The sequence below is a fragment of the Dama dama genome, chromosome 11, assembly GCF_033118175.1.
Source record: "Dama dama isolate Ldn47 chromosome 11, ASM3311817v1, whole genome shotgun sequence".
Classification (NCBI taxonomy): domain Eukaryota; kingdom Metazoa; phylum Chordata; class Mammalia; order Artiodactyla; family Cervidae; genus Dama; species Dama dama.
Genome location: NC_083691.1, coordinates 90,873,666 through 90,896,110, shown reverse-complemented (window position 1 = coordinate 90,896,110; position 22,445 = coordinate 90,873,666). Strand labels below are relative to the sequence as shown.

The 22,445-nt window shown below is 35.4% G+C and overlaps 1 protein-coding gene across 8 annotated transcripts in view; it reads left to right on the top strand.

The window, feature by feature from the left end:
• Nucleotides 1-22,445, top strand: part of EXOC6B (exocyst complex component 6B) — a 662,376-nt gene that overhangs the window by 329,890 nt on the left and 310,041 nt on the right. For all 8 annotated transcript variants that reach the window (XM_061155703.1, XM_061155706.1, XM_061155701.1 and 5 more), the window contains 3 exons: nt 2,407-2,490; nt 5,370-5,416; nt 6,751-6,871. In XM_061155703.1, coding sequence (XP_061011686.1) covers nt 2,407-2,490; nt 5,370-5,416; nt 6,751-6,871 — 252 coding nt within the window. The remainder of the gene's footprint in view (nt 1-2,406; nt 2,491-5,369; nt 5,417-6,750; nt 6,872-22,445) is intronic.

Sequence of the window (22,445 nt, the reverse complement as noted above, 5' to 3'; positions counted from 1 at the left end):
ATTATTTGCTACCTCACTAACTTATGGACTAAGAAAGTCTTGAAATAGCTGTCTTAAGGTTTGTTTTCATTTTTCAGACAGAAAAATTCAGAGGTATACAGTTGTCAAAACCTTAGTGTGTTAAAATATTTGATTTTAACCTACACCAAGAGTTGTCAAACCATGACTCTTGTGTCAAGTCCATCATACTGCCTGTTTTTGTATGACCTTGTGAACATTTATTTTTTCAAATGAGGGGCAAAAAATCATTTTTTACCCATAGAGGACTAATATTTTATGACAGATGAAAATGATATGAAATTCTAATTTCAGTTTCTACAAATAAGGCTTTATTGGAACAGAGCCATACTCGTCTAGATATTGTTTATGACTGCTCTTATACTACAGCAGCAGTGTTGAGTAGTTGCATCAAAAACTGCATGGCTTAACAAAGCTATTTACAGTTCTGCCCATTACAGAAAACATTTGCCAACCACTGAGCTACACTATCAAGTGTGCATGATTTAGTACCTTAAATAGCTTTTCCAGTTTAGGTATAACAAAGAAGTCATGTTGAGTAAGATTCTTCAGACTTTTGGGAAGGTGAAAAAAACTGAAGGTGGATAGTACATGGAAAATCTTCCTTCTGTGCAGGAGACCTGTGTTCAATCCCTGGGTTGGGAGGATCCCCTGGAGAAGGGAATGGCTACCCACTCCAATATTCTTGCCTGGACAGAGGAGCCTGGCGGGCTATGGTCCATAGAGTCGCAAAGAGTCAGACATGCCTGAAATGACTAACACTTTCATAGTAAACCTATCTTCACATGGGCGGGGCTTTCACTTTCATCACTGATTTCATCTTATGTTTTAAATAAGTATTTGCATAATGGTTATTATTTATCAAGACAGTATTCTAAAAGCTTTATAACTCTTGATAATCTTTATAACAAACATAGGAGGTTGGCATCTCTACAAATAAGTAAGCCATGGCATATCTACTAGTGAAAGGTGAAGAGTTAAACAGTGGAAGTTAAATTAATGAAAGGGAAATTATATAGCTAGTCATATGAGTTATACTGTAGGAGGAAATGACAGCCCACTCCAGTATTCTTACTGGGATAATCCCATGGACAGAGAAGCCTGGCGAGCTACAGTCCATGTGGTTGGAAAGAGTCAGACACAACTGACTGATGGAGCAGGTGAGTTATACAGTTAGTAAGGGCTGGGCCATGATTTGAATAAATTCATCTGGTTCTAAAATCAGTACTCTTAACGACTCTACAATGCTGTCTCTCCCTTTCTGCTTTTGTTTATTTAGAAAAGTCTTGGGTTGCGAGTAGACTTTAATAATAGGTGAGCATCATGTTTTAACAGTTTTGAGCTCATATCAGTTTCTAGGGTTGTTATATCAAGTACCACAACTCGGTGGCTTAAAATAAGAGAAATTTCTTCAGTCACTGTTTTGGAGAGTAGAAATCCAAAATCAGGATGTTAGGAGGCTGTCCTTTCTCTGAGATTCTGGGTAGAATCCTTCCTTGCCTCTCCGCAGCTTCTGTGGTGGCCAGCAGTCCTTGATGTTGCGAGGTATCATTCCAGTCTCTTCTTGTGGCTCCATGGTGAATTCTCCCCATGCTGTCTTCATATAGCATTTTCCTCTTCTTATGAAGACACCAGTTATGCTAGATTAAGGGTCACCCTGTTATAGTATGACTGCATCTTAATTTAACTAATTAAACCTGTAAAGACTTTTCTAAATGGTCATGCTGTGAGGTCTGGGGAAGGACATTAATTTCGAGAGGACACTGTTGAACCCTAGTTATAGAGCATATAAATCAGCTCTCGTATTCTAGAGTACCTTTCAGTTTAAGCCCAAAAACCCTAAATGAAAAGTTATAGGCCTTTGTTTCTTCCTTTTTGGTGTTAATCCTGTGCTAGATAACTTTCTGTCTGAGAAGACTGATATTATTCTCAACTTCTGCCTTTTCCTGGCCTTCTTTTGGCCTCTTGCTCGTGATTTCTTTGAGACTAGATTTTATTCTGGAATTTTCTTCTGGAATGTTCTGTGATTTTTTTTTTTAAAGGATCATTTTCTCAACTGTTATTATAACCTACAAGAATGTTGGTTTGTTTTTTTTCTTGTAAATTTGTGATAATTAGTTCAGAAACCAACTTTGGTGTTTTTGGAGGTTGAGTTCTGACAGTTTCCTCTGAATAATCTTGTGTCCATTTCTACTGGGATTTGTAAGTAAGGTTCAGTAAGTTCTAATAATTATTTTTGTTTTTTCAATGGTTTTTATTGTTAAAATGACAGATTGTGAGAAATGTGGGACTGCCTTAGCTTCTGACCTGGGAGCTTCTCTTTTCCCATGAAATATTAGAGTGGTTGGCCCAATTGTGTCAACCTATTTCCTTTCGTTTGTTTTACAGGGGGCCCGGGAAACGTTTGAGAACTACTACCGAAAACAAAGGCGAAAACAGGCTCGTTTGGTGCTCCAGCCTCCATCTAACATGGTAGGATAACCACTTTTATTTTTCTCCCTTTTCCATTTTTCTTCTATATCTTTTAATTATTTTCCACTTGTGATCCCCCCCTGCCGCTCCAAATTGTCATTCTGGGACCACTTTCGGTAGATGTGACTTGCACTAAGAAAGTAGCAACTAACATTTCTTGATTGCTATGTTTCAGGCATTCTTCTAAGTACTAGATATGTATTGTCTCATTTCATCCTCACTGTAATCCTATAAAGGTAGGTTGTTGTTGAGTCACCCAGTCATGTCCAACTCTTTGCAACCCTATGGACTGTAGCACACCAGGCTTCCCTGGGCTTCATTATCTCCCAAAGTTTGCTCAAACTCATGGCATCGGTGATGCCATCCCACCATCTTGTCCTCTGTCGACCCTTTCACCTCCTGCCCTCAATCTTTCCCAGCATCAGGGTCTTTTCCAGTGAGTAAGTGCTTTGCGTCAGGTGTGATTGCCTGGTTTGATCACGTTGCTGTCCAAGGGAATTTCAAGAGCCTTCTCCAGCACCACAGTTCAAAGGCATCAATTGTTTCATGCTCAGCCTTCTTTATGGTCCACCACTCATATTGGTACCTGACTATTGGAAGAACCATAACTTTGAGTATACGGGCTTTTGTCAGCAAAGTAATGTCTCTGCTTTTGAATATGCAGTCTAGGTTTGTCAAAGCTTTTTTCTACAAGGAGCAAGTGTCTTTTAATTTCATGGCTGCAGTCCCCATCTGCAGTGATTTTGGAGCCCAAGAAAATACAGTCTGTCACTGTTTCCCCCGTTTCCCCATCTATTTGCCATGAAGTGATGGGACTGGATGCCATGATCTTTGTTTTTTGAATGTTGAGTTTTAAGCCAGCTTTTTCACTCTCTGCCTTCGTCAAGAGGCTCTTTAGTTCCTCCTCACTTTCTTGCGTTAGGGTGGTGTCATCTGCATATCTGAGGTTATTGACATTTCTCTCGACAATCTTGATTCCAGCTTGAGGTTCATTCAGCCCAGTGTTTCACATGATGTAGTCTGCATATAAGTTAAATAAACAGGGTGACAATATACAGCCTTGATGTACTCCTTTCTGAATTTGGAACCAGCCCATTGTTCCATGTCCAATTCTAACTGTTGCTTCTTGACCTGCATACAGGTTTCTCAGGAGGCAGGTAAGGTGGTCTGGTATTCCCATCTCTTGAAGAATTTTCTACAGTTTGTTCTGATCCACACAAAGATTTTAGCATAGCCAATGAAGCAGAAGTAGATGTGTTTCTGCAATTTGCTTGATTTTTCTGTGATCCATCTGATATTGGCAGTTTGATCTCTGGTTCCTCTGCATTTTCTAAATCCTGCTTGGACATCTGAAAGTTCTTAGTTCATGTACTGTTAAAGCCTTGCTTGAAGGATTTTGAGTATTACCTTGCTATCATATAACATGAATGCAATTGTGGGGCAGTTTGACCATTCTTTGACATTGCCCTTCTTTGGAATTCAAATGAAAACTGACATTTCCTGTCCTATGACTACTGCTGAGTTTTCTAAATTTGTTGATATATTGAGTTCAGCACTTTAAGTGCATCATCTTTTAGGATTTAAAATAGCTCAGCTGAAATTCCATCACCTGCATTAGCTGTGTTCATAGTGATGCTTTCTTAGGTGCACTTGACTTCCCATTCCAGGATGTCTGGCTCTAGGTGAATGATCACACCATCGTGGTTATCCAGGCCACTAAGACCTTTTTTGTATAGTTCTTCTGTGTATTCTTGACACCTCTTCTTAATATCTTCTGCTTTTGTTAGGTCCATACCATTTCTGTCCTTTATTGTGCCTGTCTTTGCATGAAATGTTCCTTTGGTAATTTTCTTTTTTTTTTTTTTTTTTGGGGAGGTCCGCGTAGGAGCCGCCTGCCCGCCGGGCTCCCTCGGTCCCTCCCCCTGGTAATTTTCTTAAAGAGATCTCTAGTCTTTCCCATTCTGTTGTCTTTCTCTGTTTCTTTGCATTGTTCACTTTAGGATTTCTTATCTCTCCTTGCTATTCTTTGGAACTCTGCATTCAGCTGGGAATGTTTTTCCCTTTCTTCTTTGACTTTTGCTTCTCTTCTTTTTTCAACTATCTGTAAGCCCTCCTCTGAGAACCATTTTGCCTTTTTGCATTTCTTTTTCTGGGGGATGATTTTGATCACCACCTCCTGTACAATGTTAGGAACCTCTGTCCTTGGTTCTTCAGGCATTCTGTCTGTCAGATCTAATCCCTTGAATCTATTTGTCAGTTCTACTGTATAATCGTAAGGGATTCGATTTAGGTCATACTTGAATGGCCTAGTGGTTTTCCCTACTTACTTCAATTTAAGTCTGAATTTTACACTAAGGAGTTAATGATCTGTGCCACAGTTGGTTCTCGATCTTGTTTTTGCTGACTATATAGAGCTTTACCATCTTCAGCTGCAGAGACTATAATCAGTCTGATTTTGGTACTGACCATCTGGTGACGTCCATATATAGAGTCGTCTCTTTCTCTTCTGTTGTTGTAACAGGGTGTTTGCTGTGATCAGTGTGTTCTCTTGGCAAAACTCTGTTAGTGTTTGCCCCACTTCACTTTGTACTCCAAAGCCAAACTTGCCTGTTATTCCAGGTATCTCTTGATGTCCTACTTTTGCATTTCAATCCCCTATGATGAAAAGGACATCTTTTTTTGGACACCTTGTTAGTTCTAGACAGTCTTGTAGGTCTTCATAGAACTGTTCAACTTTGGCTTTTTCAGCATTAGTGGTTGGGCATAGATACATAGGTACTCTTATTGTATTTACTTTATAGTCTTGGGAAATTAATTAGCTGATTTGTGTCTTTATCAAAACAAAAACAATAACTTTTTTCTTCTTTGCTTTTTCGTAGCATGAAACTTTAGATGGCTACAGGAAGTATTTTAATCAAATTGTCGGGTGGGTATTTGTTTGTGCGTCTTAAATTTATATACTTTCAATAGTTTGTACACTTTTCCTGAGACTTGGAAAAGTATAACAAGTGTTCTTTGGGAATTTATTTTTCTTTTCTTTATTTAAATTCTTAAAACAAGATTTGGTTTTGAATATCTGATGATTTTAAAGGAATGTCTATTTGTTTCAACATTATATTGTTGGAGAATACTTTTTATGGAGAAAGGAAGGATAATGTTGAATTGTAACCTTATTACGTGTGATATTTTGCTTTTCCATTACTGTTAAGAGAGAATCAAGCAATCAACAAACGTTGGCACGTTTTTTCTAAAAGAGCCAATGGTAATGTGCTTTAGGTTCAGCAGACCAAATGGTTTCTGTTGCAGCTATTCAGCTCTGTTGCAGGACAAAAACAGCTATAGACAATATGTACATGAGACACAATTGGTGTGTTCCAATAAAACGGTATTTATAAAAGTAAGCAGTGTGCCAACTTTATTCCATGGACTGTATAGTTTGCCACCTTCATCTTGAGAATATATACTAGTTTGGAATTGCAGTTCCCCAATAAGCTTCCCCAATATAGGCAGCTTATTCTTATTGCAAAATAGTGACTTTGTAGTGAAAAAAGGGAAGTAAGTTGAATTGTTCCATGAAATTTCTTTCTTTTTCAAATTCAGATTGTTGTAATGTAATTGTTAACTTTATTAAAGTGTTACCATGAACAATTCTCTATTTAAAGAATTGTTTTAATAAGTATGAATATTTAAGAGAGATAGCTAAAGATACATTTCAGATGCATAAAAATTAGGACACCACAGCAGAATGTTAAAAAATATGTGTGTATTTTTTTACCTTTGTGCTATATCTTTTCAACACTTTGATGAAAAAGTTTTGTATAAGGGAAACTGTTTTAATATTTTGTGTGTTGGAGTCTTAAAATAATGGGTGTTTTAACTTTTGTTGTTTTTTGTAAAATGTTTTAATGGCCTGGTGTTTTTAATGTAGTGAAACTAGTCTCCTTTATCTATAAACATTTTTTTCTTCCTTTTTAAATTCCAGGGTAGCATGGTTAACATTTAATGCAAATGTAATTCCAGTTTGTATTGAAGTGATTAAAATATCATGATCAAAGATATAATTCCAAGTCTAATAAATCTGATTTTGTTTGTTATACCAAATAGCTTTCTTTAAGAAAAAACACACACACACACAAAAAAAAGAAAAAACACTAGTATTACCTTCAAATTTAATGGCAGCTCTTAATGTTTGTGACATGCTGAAAATAGTAATCAAACTATTTTCTGACAACTGTGCTTTCTTTTTTTCCTCAATCTTAGCTTTTTTGTGGTTGAAGATCACACTTTACATACAACACAAGGCTTAGTAAATAGAGCCTACATTGATGAACTGTGGGAAATGGCACTTTCAAAAACTGTTGCAGCACTCCGTACTCACTCGGTATGTAAGACACCCAAGATAAATTTTTACTTCAAGCTAATTGTCTCTACAGTATTCAGTCTTCTACAGCTTTAAAATCGTCCTATGAATATCATTTACTCATGGAAGATGTATGGAAGTAAGCACTTTAAACTACACGTTCTCTAATGCTAAGCCCTCTTTTGTGGATGTTCTTTACATTAAGAAAACAATAGCTAATATTAACTGATTGTTCTCTATGTCTCAGGCATTGTTATTGTATTGTTACTGTGTACTGCATATATATTTCATCTTCACTTCATCTTTCTAAGGCAGATACTGTTTTTATATTTGTCATGTAGACTGCAGAACAGCCTCAGAGAGGTTAAGTAACTAGCCCAATATCACCCAATAAGTGGTAGAGCTTGGATTTGAACCTTGGCAGCATGGCTGCAGAGCCCATGTTCTTAGCCACTATACCATGTTGCCTTTGTGATGCCTATTAATACTGGTTTGGAGTTCACAGATTTATTCTTACTCTTTAACATTTCAATAAGTTGCCCGATTTTCAGTTTCCATGCTCTATGGATCTGTTTTATGATCGCATCAATTTTTAATGATAATCCACTTTATTACAGGTGGAGAATCCTGGCTCTGATTTATTCATTTATTCATTCATTCAATATTTCTTGAACAAGGATTACATGTTGATGATAGCAATACAAGAATGAATAAGACTAAGGACTTTGTTCTCAGAGAGCTATATTATGATTGGGGAGATTCCCAATAAACTAATCAATAATAATATCAGACAGTGATAATGCAATGCAATTAAAAATGAGTGATATATTAGGACAACAAAGTGTCTGATTTTGATAAGTTGATATGACATGGCATTCTGAGATCTAAATATCAAGCAATCTGTATTTGTGCAAAGATCAATTAAAATGGAATACATGTAAATCCATGGCTGATTCATATCAATGTATGACAAAACCCACTGGAAAAAATAATAATAATAATAATAAAAATTAAAAAAAAAACAAAAAACAAAAAAAAAAACAAACAAACAAAAAAAAAGATCATACTATATATAAGGAACAGTAGTGCAAGGACTTTGTGGTACTATTATGTATGAAAGTGTTTGAGGAACAATAGTGAGAAGTTAATAATAAAAGATAATTTGGTATTTTAAAAATCTCAAGAAATGTTCTAGTATGCATATTATTTTGTTAACCGGAAGCTTAAAAGTCATTCATAACCCTACAAGTCTCTATCTATTCATTATCAAGTGTTCCAGAGTAAATCAGTTCAGTTCAGTTCAGTCGCTCAGTCGTGTCCGACTCTTTGCAACCCCATGGACTGCAGCATGCCGGGCCTCCCTGTCCATCACCAACTCCCGGAGTTTACTCAAACTCATGTCCATCGAGTCGGTGATGCCATCCAACCATCTCATCCTTTGTCCTCCCCTTCTCCTCCTGCCCCCAATCCCTCCCAGCCTCAGGGTCTTTTCTAGAGTAAATATCATGTCTAAAATCTAGAAATTAGCCTCCAACTAATAAAAATGAATGAAAAAAAATAAAATCTAGAAATCGAGGGGAGTGTAGCCACTTTAAAGGAAACTGAACAGTGCTCCAAGTGGTTAGAACATAAGACATAGAACCATAAGGAGGTATCGTAGGAAGTAAGAATAAAAAAAATAGGAAGATTTCACATTATTTAGGGCCTGTTTGACCCTTTAAACAGTGAGTTAAGTGGAATATGTGTGTTCGGGATGGGAGTAGAGTTAATTGGAGTGAGAAGATCAGATTTCTATTTTTAAAAGATTATTCTAGCTAAATAATGGATGAGGGATGAGAATGGATGTGGGGAGAAGAGTTATTAGTAGGCTGGTCTAGTATTCCAGACAAGAGATGATGATTGCTGGACAGAAGTGATACTAGATATGGAAAGAAGTGGATGAGTTTGAGAGATGTTTTAGGAAGTAAGATTTATAATACTTTCGTGATGGACTAAATATAAGAGATAAAATTAAAAGAAGTATCAGGGCCTAGGTTTATGGTTTCCTTCCTTGGATGATAGTGTTGGTATTGATGGTTTGGAGTGGGAAAGTCATAAGTTACTTTTGGATGCGATTACTTTAGATGCCTTTGTGCAATTAAGGTAGTAGAGTCTGTCGTCGTTGTTCAGTCTCTGAGTCATGTCCGAATCTTTGTGACCCCATGGACTGCAGCATGTCAGGCTTCCCTGTACTTCACCAATCCCCAGAGCTTGCTCAAACTCATGTCCATTAAGTCAGTGATGGCATCCAACCATCTCGTCCTCCATCATCCCTTTTTTCTCCTGCCTTCAATCTTTCCTAGCATCAGGGTCTTTTCAAATGAGGCAGTTCTTCACATCAGGCGGCCAAGGTATTGAAACTTTGAATATTCAGGATTGTTTGGTTTAATCTCCTTGCAGTCCAGGGGATTCTCAAGAGTCTTCTCCAACACCACAGTTCAAAAGCACCAATTCTTTAGCACTCAGGCTTCTTTATGGTTCTCACATCCATACATGACTACTGGAAAAACCATAACTTTGACTAGACAGACCTTTGTTGGCAAAGTAATGTCTCTGCTTTTTAATGCACTAGGTGGGTTTGTCATATCTTTTCTTCCAAGGAGCAAACGTCCTTTAATTTCATGACTGCAGTCACTATCTGCAGTGATTTTGGAGCCCAAGAAAATAAAGTCTGTCACTGTTTCCGTTGTTTCCCCATCTATTTGTTTATAAAGTGATGGGACCGAATGCCATGTTTTTTGAATGTTGAGTTATATGCCAGCTTTTTCACTCTCTTCTTTCAGTTTCATGAAGAGGCAATTTAGTTCCTCTTTTCTGCCATAAGGGTGGTGTTATCTGTGTATCTGAGGTTATTAGTATTTATCCTGGCAGTGTTGCGTCTAGCTTTTGCTTTATCTAGCCTGGCATTTCTCATGATGTACTCTGCACATAAGTTAAATAAGCAGGGTGACAATATACAGCATTGACATACTCCGTTCCCAGTTTGGATCCGTTGTTCCATGTCCAGTTCTAACTGTGTTGCATTTTGACCTGCATACAGGTTTCTCAGGAAGCAGATAAGGTGGTCGTATTCCCATCCCTTTAAGAATTTTCCACAGTTTGTTGTGGTCCACTCAGTCAAAGGCTTTAGCATAATCAATGAAGCAGAAGTAGATGTTTTACTGGAATTCTCTTTCTTTTTCTATGATCCAGCAGATATTGGCAATTTGATCTCTGGTTCTTCTGTCTTTTCTAAATCTAGCTTTATTGATTAATGTATCAGTTTGAAACTGAAGAGGTTATGTTGTTACTGAATGTGTTGCAATATTTTCTTCTTTTTTCTTGGTAGTTTCTTCTTTAGTATTTAGAAATATTAAATGTTTACATATCTAATTTTATATTTATCTTATTTAAAAATTTCTCCCATTGCTTATATGTGTCCAAGGACTTTATCTGGCATTTTTACCATTATACCCGTGCATCATAGTAAAATCTGTCATATTTAAAAGTATTTTTTTAATGCTTCTGCCTGTTTGAAACTAAAAAAGTCTCTTACCTATTTTATGGCTTGATTTTTACACATTTGTATATTTACTACCACCTGTTCTTAATGTCATTTAGGGTATGATTAAACAATCTCATTTTATTTTTTTGCCATACTATATCCATTGTCCTAGGATCATTTTTTAAATGTCTTACTTTCTTCCATTTTATGGTGTGCTGTTATTAATATATAAAAAATTATACAAAGATACCATGATTAATAAAATATAGGAAATATTGATTATTAATAGTAATGAATTTGGCCATGATCCCTGGCATAATTATTATGTCTTATATGTAAATTTGAAGTGACTTTTTTCTGTGTATGAATACATGATAATACAATATATATTTTAAATAAAACATGCTGTATTTTTCACTTAGTAGGTAATGAGTTTGTTTAAATTTTAATGTGCATTTATATAATATTCCACCTTAGGGATGTACCATTTTAAAAATTAATTCACTTGATAAGCTTTTTAAAAAAAGTTTTTTAAGCTGTTATTAACATTGCAGTAAATATTCTTACTAACTTATCCTTGGACAATTGATTATTCTTAGGATAAATTTTTAGATGTGAATGTAGTGAGTTAAAGGGTCTATGTATTTCTGAGGCTCTGGATGTATATTGCTAATTTGCTTTACAGAAACACTGAACCGTTTATCACACTAAACATCATCTTTTAGAATTCCCATTTCCCTATTCCTGTTATTCCACAGAAAGTTATTTATAAAAACAAAAAAAGTCATTCCCAATCTATTAATGTCAGAAATTATATCTTAATTTAATATTTTTCTTTAATACTGAGAGTAAAAACCTCTTCACATGCTTTTTATTCATTTATCTTCGTATAATTTCCTGTTCATATGCATAACCTTTATTTTGTATTTTAGTCATTTTATTTTATATTTATTAGTAACACATGGATGTTAATTTTTAACATTAACTTTAATCTGAATGTTAATCTCTAGTCTGATATATATTAATAGATTGTTAACTGATTGTAAATATTTTCTTAGCTTCATGTGTCTCTGACCTTTGGTGTCCTTTATCATGGCTTTACAAAAGTTTAAAATTTTTTGTGCAGTTAAATTTATTGATCTTTATCTTTACTATTTATGTTTTCCTTATTCCAGAGAAATATAATTATTTGTCTATATTTAATTTTAGTATTTATATAGTTTCTTTTTTAACATATAATTCACAAACTGATAATTTATTTTAATATTGAATGTGAGGTTGGACTCTAAGTACTGTAAAACAACTCATTGCTATATGTGTGTGTATGTGACTCCAATAACAGTACTGTGATAATCTGTTGTTTTATTCAGCTTGGTTTGCCATAATAAAATATATAGACTGGGTAACTTTAACAGCAGAAATTTAGTTTGTCACTCTTCTAGAGGCTGAAAGTTTGAGATTAGGATGCCATCATGGTTGGTTTCTGGTAAGGGATCTCTTTTTGGGTTTCAGATGGTCACATTCTTATTGTGTCTTCACATGGCCTTTCCTCAGCATGTATTCTACTGTCTTCTTTTAAAAGGACACTAGTCTCGTCAGATTAGGACCTCACCCTTATGGCCTCATTTGACTTTATCTCTCCAAGGCCTTTCCTCTTTGGAGGAGGCTACACTGGTCCTAGGACTTCAGTATATGAATTTTGCAGGGAACAGTGTTCAGTTCATTAACATCTGTCCTTTCCCAACATATGTTGAAGGACCACCTTAATCATATATAATAATATGTATATACTAAGATCTACTTCTAAGCTCTGATTCCTGCCCACTCCCTTCCTTCTCTCTATATGTCTTTTTTAAAAAAGATTTATTTATTAGTATTTTTGGCTGTACTGGGTCTTCATTGCTGCATGCAGTGTTTCTCTAATTGCTGTGACCAGGGGCTATTCTTTGTTGTGGTGCTTGGGTTTCTCATTGTGGTGGATTCTTTTGTTGTGGATCATGGGCTCTAGATATGTGAGGTTCAGTAGTTGTGGCACATGGACTTAGTTGCTCCATAGCATGTGCGATCTTACTGAACTAGGGATTGAACCTGAGGACCCTGCATTGGCAGGTGGATTCTTAGCCACTGGACCACCAGGGAAGCCCCTCTCTGTATGTCTTGAATCAGTATATTATTACTATTTGATTACTACATCTGATATAGTATGCTTTAATTTCTTTTTTTTTGGTAATAGTATTTTTTTTTGTCATTTTTCACGCCAAGTTCCTGTACATTTTTACTACATTGCTAAATTATATGTTCCAGTTCAGTCAGAAGTCTAGATATTTTGTATTCCAGATTGCAGTTTACACTGTGCTGCAAACAGCATTATGCCTAGTGCATAGAAGTACCACAGAGTGTTGTACAGATATGAAGTGTAAACTTAAACTCTGAAAAATTCATGGAAATTAAGGATGAGCGAGGAGAAAGTTTTACCATAATGTAGTATATATATATCTGATTTAATAACATGTATTCATAGAGATTTCATGTGTATTCATTAGCCTAGTGCAAGCTTCATTCATTTATATATTAAATGCCAACCATTGACTACATCCTCTTAAATTCTGGGCATACAACAGTGAATAAAACAGTCAAATTCCTCCTCACACACTGCATATATTCTAGTAGAAGGAAAGAGACTTTAAATAAGTAAATATAAATATTAACCTGTAAGATCAAATACTGATAAATTCCATGAAGTATAATAAAACTAAGCAAGAATAATTGGCATTTCTAGAAAAGAAATTTTGGGGAAAGTATCTTATTTTGTGTGTGATAGAATGGAAAGTTCTTTCTTACAAGGGAATTTTTGAGCAAAGACATGAAGAACTAAGGACTTTGAGTTAGTATGCTTTAATTTTTTAAGGACATATATATATATTATAATATACTCATAAAATAAACTGTTTATCTCATTGTTCTTCTAGACTAATTCGAGAATCACTTTGTCATATCCCTTCTATATCTTACCTGTCTCTAAAACTGAACCATAGTGTTATTATGCAGTAAATCTGCAAATTTAAATAGAGGTAATTGACCTATTTCAGTATCTTGTATTTTTTCACTGGGAATGTTTGTATTTTTCTCACCTATTTGCTTTTATTTCTTTTGATAGAATATTTTATGTGTTCCTATCTAAGTCCTAATTTTGGTATTTTATGGTTTATTTCAGGTACTATTTTGAGGAAGATTTGTTTCCCACTCATATTTGTTAACCAGTATTACTGTCATTCTAAGGGAGAGAAGTCCTTGATTTTGTTTATATCTGTCTATTTCCCTAATTTCACCAATTTTATTTTTCCTGGGAAAAGCTATGTTTCTTACAGAAAACTTACATTTCTTCCAGTTTTGTTTTGTTTTTTTTTGGTAAAGCAGTGGTTCTTCACGTTTTGTGTATAACTGATACATTTGAGAATATGATAAATCTTTAAAACTCTCTCAGCAAGAAAATACACTGTTTTCTTCATCATATAATCATACTTATTATCATTAAGAATAGAACACATTGCAAGTATGCTGATTAAGTGTATATCTGTGGAGAAAATTAATTTAATGGAATTTTCATCTGTAGATCCACTGTATATTCTTTTGAACTGAAGGATAAATGACATAAATATTTTTAAAAAGTTCAACATCAGTCTACAGAGGCATAAAGAAATTAGTGGTCTCTTAGGGCTGAAAGTGGATATGAGGAATAAGCAGGTGATAGCTTAAGGGGCACAGGGTTTCTCTTTGAGGTGATAAAAATGTTCTAAAATTTATTGTGGTTATATTTGCCCCTATCTGAAAAAACATTTTAAAAAATGTAAAAAAACATTGAATTATATACTTTAAATGGGTGAATTGCATGGTATTGGGATTGTATTTCAACATAACCATTAAAATATAACTCAGCATTACACACATTTACCCACTGAACCATATTTATCCATATGAGATAGTGTAGTTGATGCCACATATACCAGTTCCATTCTATGGTACTATTTACTGCATTGTATTATCAGCAAGAAAGACAGATAGACAAACCAAACATCAAAACAAATCTCAAAAGGAAACACTTTATCTGAGTGGTTATTTTTTTATAAGAATTCTGTATTCTTCCAACTTTCTGTCACTAATTAAAACTCTTCATATTTTCTAGTTAAATTATCAATCTTTGCATAAATTGGAAGCATTTTGAAAGGTATAATATTCTCAATGCTGACTTCAAGAAAAATCGTATACAATCCATTTCACATAGACTTCAAATTTAGCAGTACCTATGTGTTAAAATAATAATATGCTATACAAAGAGTTCATTTCAGAAATGGTTTCATATTAGAAGGTCTGTTAATATAATTGCTAGCCTGACTGCTAGTAAAATGATAGGCAGATCATCTGATAATACTGGAAAAATACTTTTTTATGATTTAAATTATAGAACAATGTAATCTGTAAGCAAAAATCCTCATGTTTTATAGCTATTAAACATTAGACATCTTTTCTTATTATGTGATAGGCAGACAAGAGTGTGTACCGTGATAGTGGTTTTATACACATCCACAGCCATATTCAGCCTCCCACACACCCATTTTTGAATCAGAGGGTATACTGAAAATATGTGTCATTCAGCTCCCCTAACCAAATTGGCACTGAAATTAAATGTAAGAAAAACTAAAAAGAAAAACAGTTCAAAGCGTATGTCTATAGGCTAGAAATTTTGAAAAATTTCTCTGAACTTAGAAAATCAGATGGAATCAGAATGATGACTCAGCCTGAGGAAAGAAAATATTGGATTAAGTATGAAGTAGAGCATATTGTTAAAGCAGGAAATGTTGTTCCAAATGGAATCTAGGAACACTCTAAACTCAGTCAACAAATATCATGATCAGGAATGAGGCTGTGAAAAATCTTGGTGGAAATAATTTAGAGATCTGCCTTATATGCAGAATACATCCTGCAAAATGCTGAGCTGGATGAATCACAAGCTGGAATCAAGACTGCTTGGAGAAGTATAAGGAACCTAATTTATGCAGTTGATACCACTCTAATGATAGAAAGTGAAGAGGAACTAAAGAGCCTCCTGATGAAGGTGAAAGAAGAGAGTGAAAAAACTGGCTTATAATTCAACATTCAAAAAACGAAGATCATGGCATCTGGTCCTATCACTTTGTGGCAAATAGATGGGGAAACGATGGAAACAGTGGCAGATTTCATTTTCTTGGGCTCCAAAATCACTGAGAATGGTGACTGTAGCCATGAAATTAAAAGGTGCTTGTTCCTTGGAAGAAAAGCTATGACAAACCTAGAGAGTGTATTAAAAAGCAGAGACATTACTTTGCTGACAAAGGTCCATATAGTCTATGCTATGGTTTTTCTGGTAGTCATGTATGGATGTGAGAGTTGGACCATAAAGAACGCTGAGTGCCAAAGAATTGTTGCTTTTGAAATGTGGTTCTGGAGATAACTCTTGAGAGTCCCTTGGACAGCAAGGAGATCAAACCAGTCAATCCTAAAGAAAATCAACCCTGACTGTTCTTTGGAAGGACTGATGCTGAAGCACAAGTGTTTTAGCCACCTGATGCGAAGAGCTGACTCATTGGAAAAGACCCTGATGCTGGGGAAGATTGAGGGCAGGAGGAGAAGGGGGCGATAAGGGATGAGATGGTTGGATCCATCATCGACTAAATGGACATGAGTTTGAGCAAACTTGGGGAGATAGTGAAGGACAGGGAAGCTTGAAGTGCTACAGTCCATAGGCTCGCAAAGAGTTGGACAAGACTGAGCGAGTGAACAACAATATTTACATGATATAGAAGACATTAATAAACAAAACAAATAGCTATTCTTTAGCAAAAACAAGTAATTCATGGACTAGGAGAGAAATTTATGAAATAACAATCATTTCTCATTTTAGGAATGTAGGAGGATAGATTATTCATAGCAACTGTTCAGCTTGAGACAGTTAAAAGTACTGCTTTATGTATATGCATCGTATATGACATTAAGTCTCAGAGTGCTTAGTAAAGTTATTAAGGAGTTAATCAGGCCAAATCCAGGGGAAATTGAGAGTCCAGAAGTTCAGAGTGATATGCTAAATACATAAGCTGCCTTTTCCTTGAGGTTGCTTGTTAGTCCAGACAATTTGTACTCAGATTTTATAGTCTCTTGGGCCCACCTGAGATGGAGAGTCTAGTGTGGTGCCCTCCCCACATTAAGCTGGAGAAAACTATTCCTTTCAGGTTAAGAATGAATCTGAAGTAAGTGAAAAACAGTCACAGTTCTTCCCTCTAAGAGATCTTCAGGTCTGGGGAGTTTTATCTTCAATTGTTATCTTATATAAATTCTCGGAGAACAGAAAAGGAAAGTACTCACCAACTCATTTTATGAGTTGTATGAGGTGTGAGTAATCTTGATAATGAAGCCAGAGAAGTATAGCATAACTCATAAGCTCATAAATAAACAGGCTTATTCATAAATGTAGTTGTATTTAGTGTTGTAAAGATAGAAATATAAATAAATTAAAAAATCAACCTTTGAAAGGAAAAAGCAAAATTGTCATTTTTGCCGATGATATATTTTAGTACATTGAAATTCCAAAGGAATTTGCAGAAAAATTATTACAATAAATGGAAGAGGTTAGCATATTCTCTGTTGCAAAATTAATTGTCATTTTATATCCAGGAATAAAATTTGAGAAATTAAAAAATTTAAAAGATAAAAATTGATACAATAACATACATTAAAAGTAGTAGAAATATACCTAACAAAATATGTCAAGACCTACATGGAGAAAATTTTAAAATATTTTTGAGAGATGGAAAGGAATTAAAGAAGACCTAAATAAAACTGAGAGAAATAGCATGTTCAGTGATTGGAAGAGTTGTTATTGTAGACATCAACTGTCTTAAAATGTATCTATAAATTTAATCCAGTGCCAATTAAAATCTCAATAGTCTTATTTTTGGAAAGATGAGTACCTTTGCAATTTGATTTATAATATTTTTAAGCCAGTACAAAAGTGAAGAATAGCTAAGAGACTCCTTAAGACTGAAGGCAGGTGGTTTTTCTCTACAAAATATGAAGACTCAATTTAAAAATCTTATGAAATGAGTACCAGACAATCTGGTACTGTCATTGGATAGATAATGGAACAGAATATAGGCCTCAAAAAATATTTGATATTTATCAAAGATTGTTGCTGGTCAGTGGGTAGAGGACAGACTTTTCAATGAATAGTACTAGAACAGTTGATTATCAGTATGGGGGAAATAATTATACCAAAAATGTTTCAGGTTGATAAAATACCAAGATGTGAAATGTAAGACTGTAAATTTTCTACAAGATAGTATAAGAGAGTATCTCTGTGGTTTATGATGTGGAAGGAATTCCTAACTAAAATACAAAAGAGGCACTAACAATAAAGATTCATATATTAAGCTACATTAAAACTGTAAGAAAAAAACAAAAAAATTAAAGATAGTAGATAAAATAAGATATATGATGAGAAATGATATTTTCAACAGAATATCAGCAAAGAACTAACAAAATATATAAAAAATTTCACTACACATCATTACAATAGAGACAAACATCTCAATAGAAATAACAAGCAAAAGATTTACAGGTACTTCACTAAGGAAGGAATTCACTCAGCTGAGAAACATGTGCTCAACTTCAGTGCATCGGTGAAAGGCAGAAGAAAACAAAATGAGATAACATGTAAAAATTAGTAATACAAATGTTGACAAAGATATGAATAATTCAGAACGCTTATATACTACTAAGGGAATGAGTTTAAATTGATAAAACCCTTTGAAAAAAATAGCATTATCTTCTAAATCGATGATCCTCATGAACCAGAAATTCTTTTCCTAACTCTATTCCCTTGAGAAACTTGCCCTAATGCATAATACACATGCAAGAATATTCATTCCAGCATTGTTCAGTTTTCAAAATTAGAAATGACCTAAATGTCCATGGTTGGATGGCATCAACGACTCAGTGGATATGAGCTCAGGTAAGCTCTGGGAGATGGTGAAGGACAGGGAAACCTGGTGTGCTCCAGTCCATGGGGTTGCAAAGAATCGAACCCCACTGAGCATCTGCACAACAAAATGTCCGTTGGTAATAGGGTGAACAATCTGAGTTAAACTCGTAGCATGGAATATTATACAGCATGAAAATGCCCACCCTGTAGCTGTATACAGTAGCATAGATGAATTTAACAAGTATAATGTTGAATTATAAAAGCAGGACAGAAAATTATACATACAGATTCTTCTCCATTTACATAATGTTGAAAAAATATTGAGTAAGGCTGAATATTTAGATGGTTACAAAACAATGAAATTAAGAGAATGAACTGACAAGCCACAGATAGGGGGGGATCTTTGCAAAACACATATCTGATAAAGGTACTGAAAATATATACAGGACTCTTAGCAGTGAGAAAACAGCCCTATTAAAAAATGGGCAAAAGTTCACCAAAGAAAATACTCAAATATTAAGAAAGCATGTAAAAAGATGCTTAACAACATATGTCATCAGTTCAGTTCAGTTCAGTTCAGTCGCTCAGTCCAGTTCAGTCGCTCAGTCATGTCTGACTCTTTGCGACCCCATGGACCACAGCACGCCCTGTCCATCACCATCTCCTGGAGTTTACCCAAACTCATGTCTATCGAGTCAGTGATGCCCTCCCACCATCTTATCCTCTGTTGTCCCCTTCTCCTCCTGCCTTCAATCTTTCCCAGCATCAGGGTCTTTTGAAATGAGGCAGCTCTTCGTGTCAGGTGGCCAAAGGATTGGAGTTTCAGCTTCAACATCACTCCTTCCGATGAACACTCAGGACTGATCTGCTTTAGGATGGACTGGTTCGATCTCCTTGCAGTCCAAGGGACTCTCAAGAATCTTCTCTAGCACTACAGTTCAAAAGAATCACTTCTGCGCTCAGATTTCTTTATAGTCCAACTCTCACATCCATACATGACTACTGGAAAAACCATAGCCTTGACTAGATGAACCTTTGTTGGCAAAGTAATGTCTTTGCTTTTTAATATGCTGTCTAGGTTGGTCATAACTTTCCTTCTAAGGAGTAAGCGTCTTTTAATTTCATGGCTGCAGTCATCATCTGCAGTGATTTTAGAGCCCCCCCAAATAAAGTCAGCCACTGTTTCCACTGTCTCCCCATCTATTTGCATGAAATGATGGGACTGGATGCCATGATCTTAAGTTTTCTGAATGTTGAGCTTTAAGCCAACTTTATCACTCTCCTCTTTCACTTTCATCAAGAGGCTCTTTAGTTCTTCTTCACTTTCTGCTATAAGGGTGGTATTATCTGCATATCTGAGGTTATTGATATTTCTCCTGGCAATCTTGATTCCAGCTTGTGCTTCATCAAGCCCAGCATTTCTCATGATGTACTCTGCATATAAGTTAAATAAGCAGGGTGACAATATACAGCCTTGATGTACTTCTTTTCCTATTTGGAACCAGTCTGTTGTTCCATGTCCATTTCTAACTGTTGCTTCCTGACCTGCATACAGATTTCTCAGGAGGCAGGTCAGGTGGTCTGAAATTCCCATCTCTTTCAGGATTTTCCACAGTTTATTGTGATCCGCACAGTCAAAGGCTTTGGCATAGTCAATAAAGCAGAAATAGATGTTTTTCTGAAACTCTCTTGCTTTTTCGATGATCCAGCAGATGTTGGCAATTTGATCTCTGGTTCCTCTGCCTTTTCTAAAACCCGCTTGAACATCTGGAAGTTCACAGTTCGCGTATTGCTGAAGCCTTGTTTGGAGCATTTTGAGCATTACTTTATGAGCATGTGAGATGAGTGTAATTGTGTGGTAGTTTGAACATTCTTTAGCATTGCCTTTCTTTGGGGTTGGAATGAAAACTGACCTTTTCCAGTCCTGTGGCCACTGCTGAGTTTTCCAATTTTGCTGGCATATTGAGTGCAGCAAATTCACAGCATCATCTTTTACAATTTGAAGTAGCTCAACTGCAATTCCATCACTTCCACTAGCTCCGTTCGTAGTGATGCTTCCTAAGGCCCACTTGACTTCACATTCCAGGATATCTGGCTCTTAGGTGAGTGATCACACCATCGTGATTATCTGGGTCATGAAAATCTTTTTTGTATAATTCTTCTGTGTATTCTTGCCACCTCTTCTTAATATCTTCTGCTTCTGTTAGGTCCATGCCATTTCTGTCCTTTATTGAGCCCATGTTTGCATGAAATATTCCCTTGGTGTCTCTAATTTTCTTGAAAAGATCTCTAGTCTTTCCCATTCTATTATTTTCCTCTATTTCTTTGCACTGATCACTGAGGAAGCCTTTTGTATCTCATACGAAGGCTTTTGTATCTCGTACCTTGCTGTTATTTGGAACTCTGCATTCAAATGGGTATAGCTTTCCTTCTCTCCTTTGTTCTTCACTTGTCTTCTTTTCACAGCTATTTGTAAGGCCTCCTCAGACAGCCATTTTGCTTTTTTGCATTTCTTTTTCTTGGGGATGGTCTTGATCCCTGTCTCCTGTACATTGTCACGAACTTCTGTCCATAGTTCATCAGGCACTCTGTCTATCAGACCTGGTCCCTTAAGTTTATTTCTCACTTTCACTGTATAATCACATGGGATTTGATTTAGGTCATACCTGAATGGTCTAGTGGTTTTCCCCACTTTCTTCAATTTAAGTCTGAATTTGGCAATAAGGAGTTCATGGTCTGAGCCACAGTCAGCTCCTGGTCTTGTTTTTGATGACTGTATAGAGCTTCTCCATCTTTGGCTGTGAAGAATATAATCAGTCTGATTTCAGTGTTGGCCATCTGGTGATATCCATGTATAGAGTCTTCTGTTTTGTTGTTGGAAGAGGGTGTTTGCTATGACCAGTGCATTCTCTTGGCAAAACTCTATTGTCATATGTCATATGTTATCAGGGAATTACAAATTAAAACAGCAGTGAATTACCACCACATGCCCATTAAAATGACTATAATGCTGAAAACACCAAATTCTGGAGAGAATGTGGACAACAGGTACTCTCATTGCTGATGGGAATGGAAAATGGTACAGCCAGCTTAGAAGAGAATTTGGAAGTTTATACAAAATGCAACATAGATATAAGATGCAGCAAGTAGGTATACACTATACACCAAATGTATTGAAACTTATTTTAACGCAAAAATCTGCCCACTAGTGTTTATAACAGCTTATTCAAAATAGCCAAAACCTGGAAGTATCCAAGATGTCCTTTATTTATTTATTTTTTTTAACATTAAAAAAATTTTTTTTTTATTTTTTCATTTGTTTTTATTAGTTGGAGGCTAATTACTTTACAATATTGTAGTGGGTTTTGTCATAGATGTCTTTTAATAGGTGAATGGATGAACTCTAGTATATCCTTATAATTGAATATTACTCAATGACAAACAAAAGAAATAATCTATTAACCCACAAAAAGACATGGAGGAAGCTAAGTGCATATTGCTAAATGAAAGTACCCAAACTGAGAAGGCTACATATTCATACGATTCCAACTATATGATATTCTTGACAAGGCAAAATTAAGGAGACAATAAAAAGATAAGGGTTGCTAGGATTTGGGAGAGGGCTTAAGGGATAACTAAGTGGAAGATAGGTAATTTTTAGGGCAGGCAGTGAAACTATTCTGTGTGATATTCTAATGGTGGAATGCATCATTATGCTTATGTTAAAAGCCATAGATTATACAACATAGAGAGTAAACTCTAAGAAAGCTATGGAATTTAATTAATAATAATAATTTGAATAATGTGTCAGTATTGGTTCACCAACTGTATCAAATTTCACCACACGAAGGGAAAATGTTATAATAAAGGAATCTGTGCATCAGTGTCTGTATGAAGGGATATATGGGAACTCTGTAGTTTCTGTTCAGTTTATCTGTAAATGCAAAGCTACTCTAAAAAATAAGATCTATTAAGCTAAAAGATATGAAGAAAAAAGAATGAGAGAAAGATATGTAATGATTATAGTAAACGTCATGATAATGATTTCCTGAGTGGAGAGG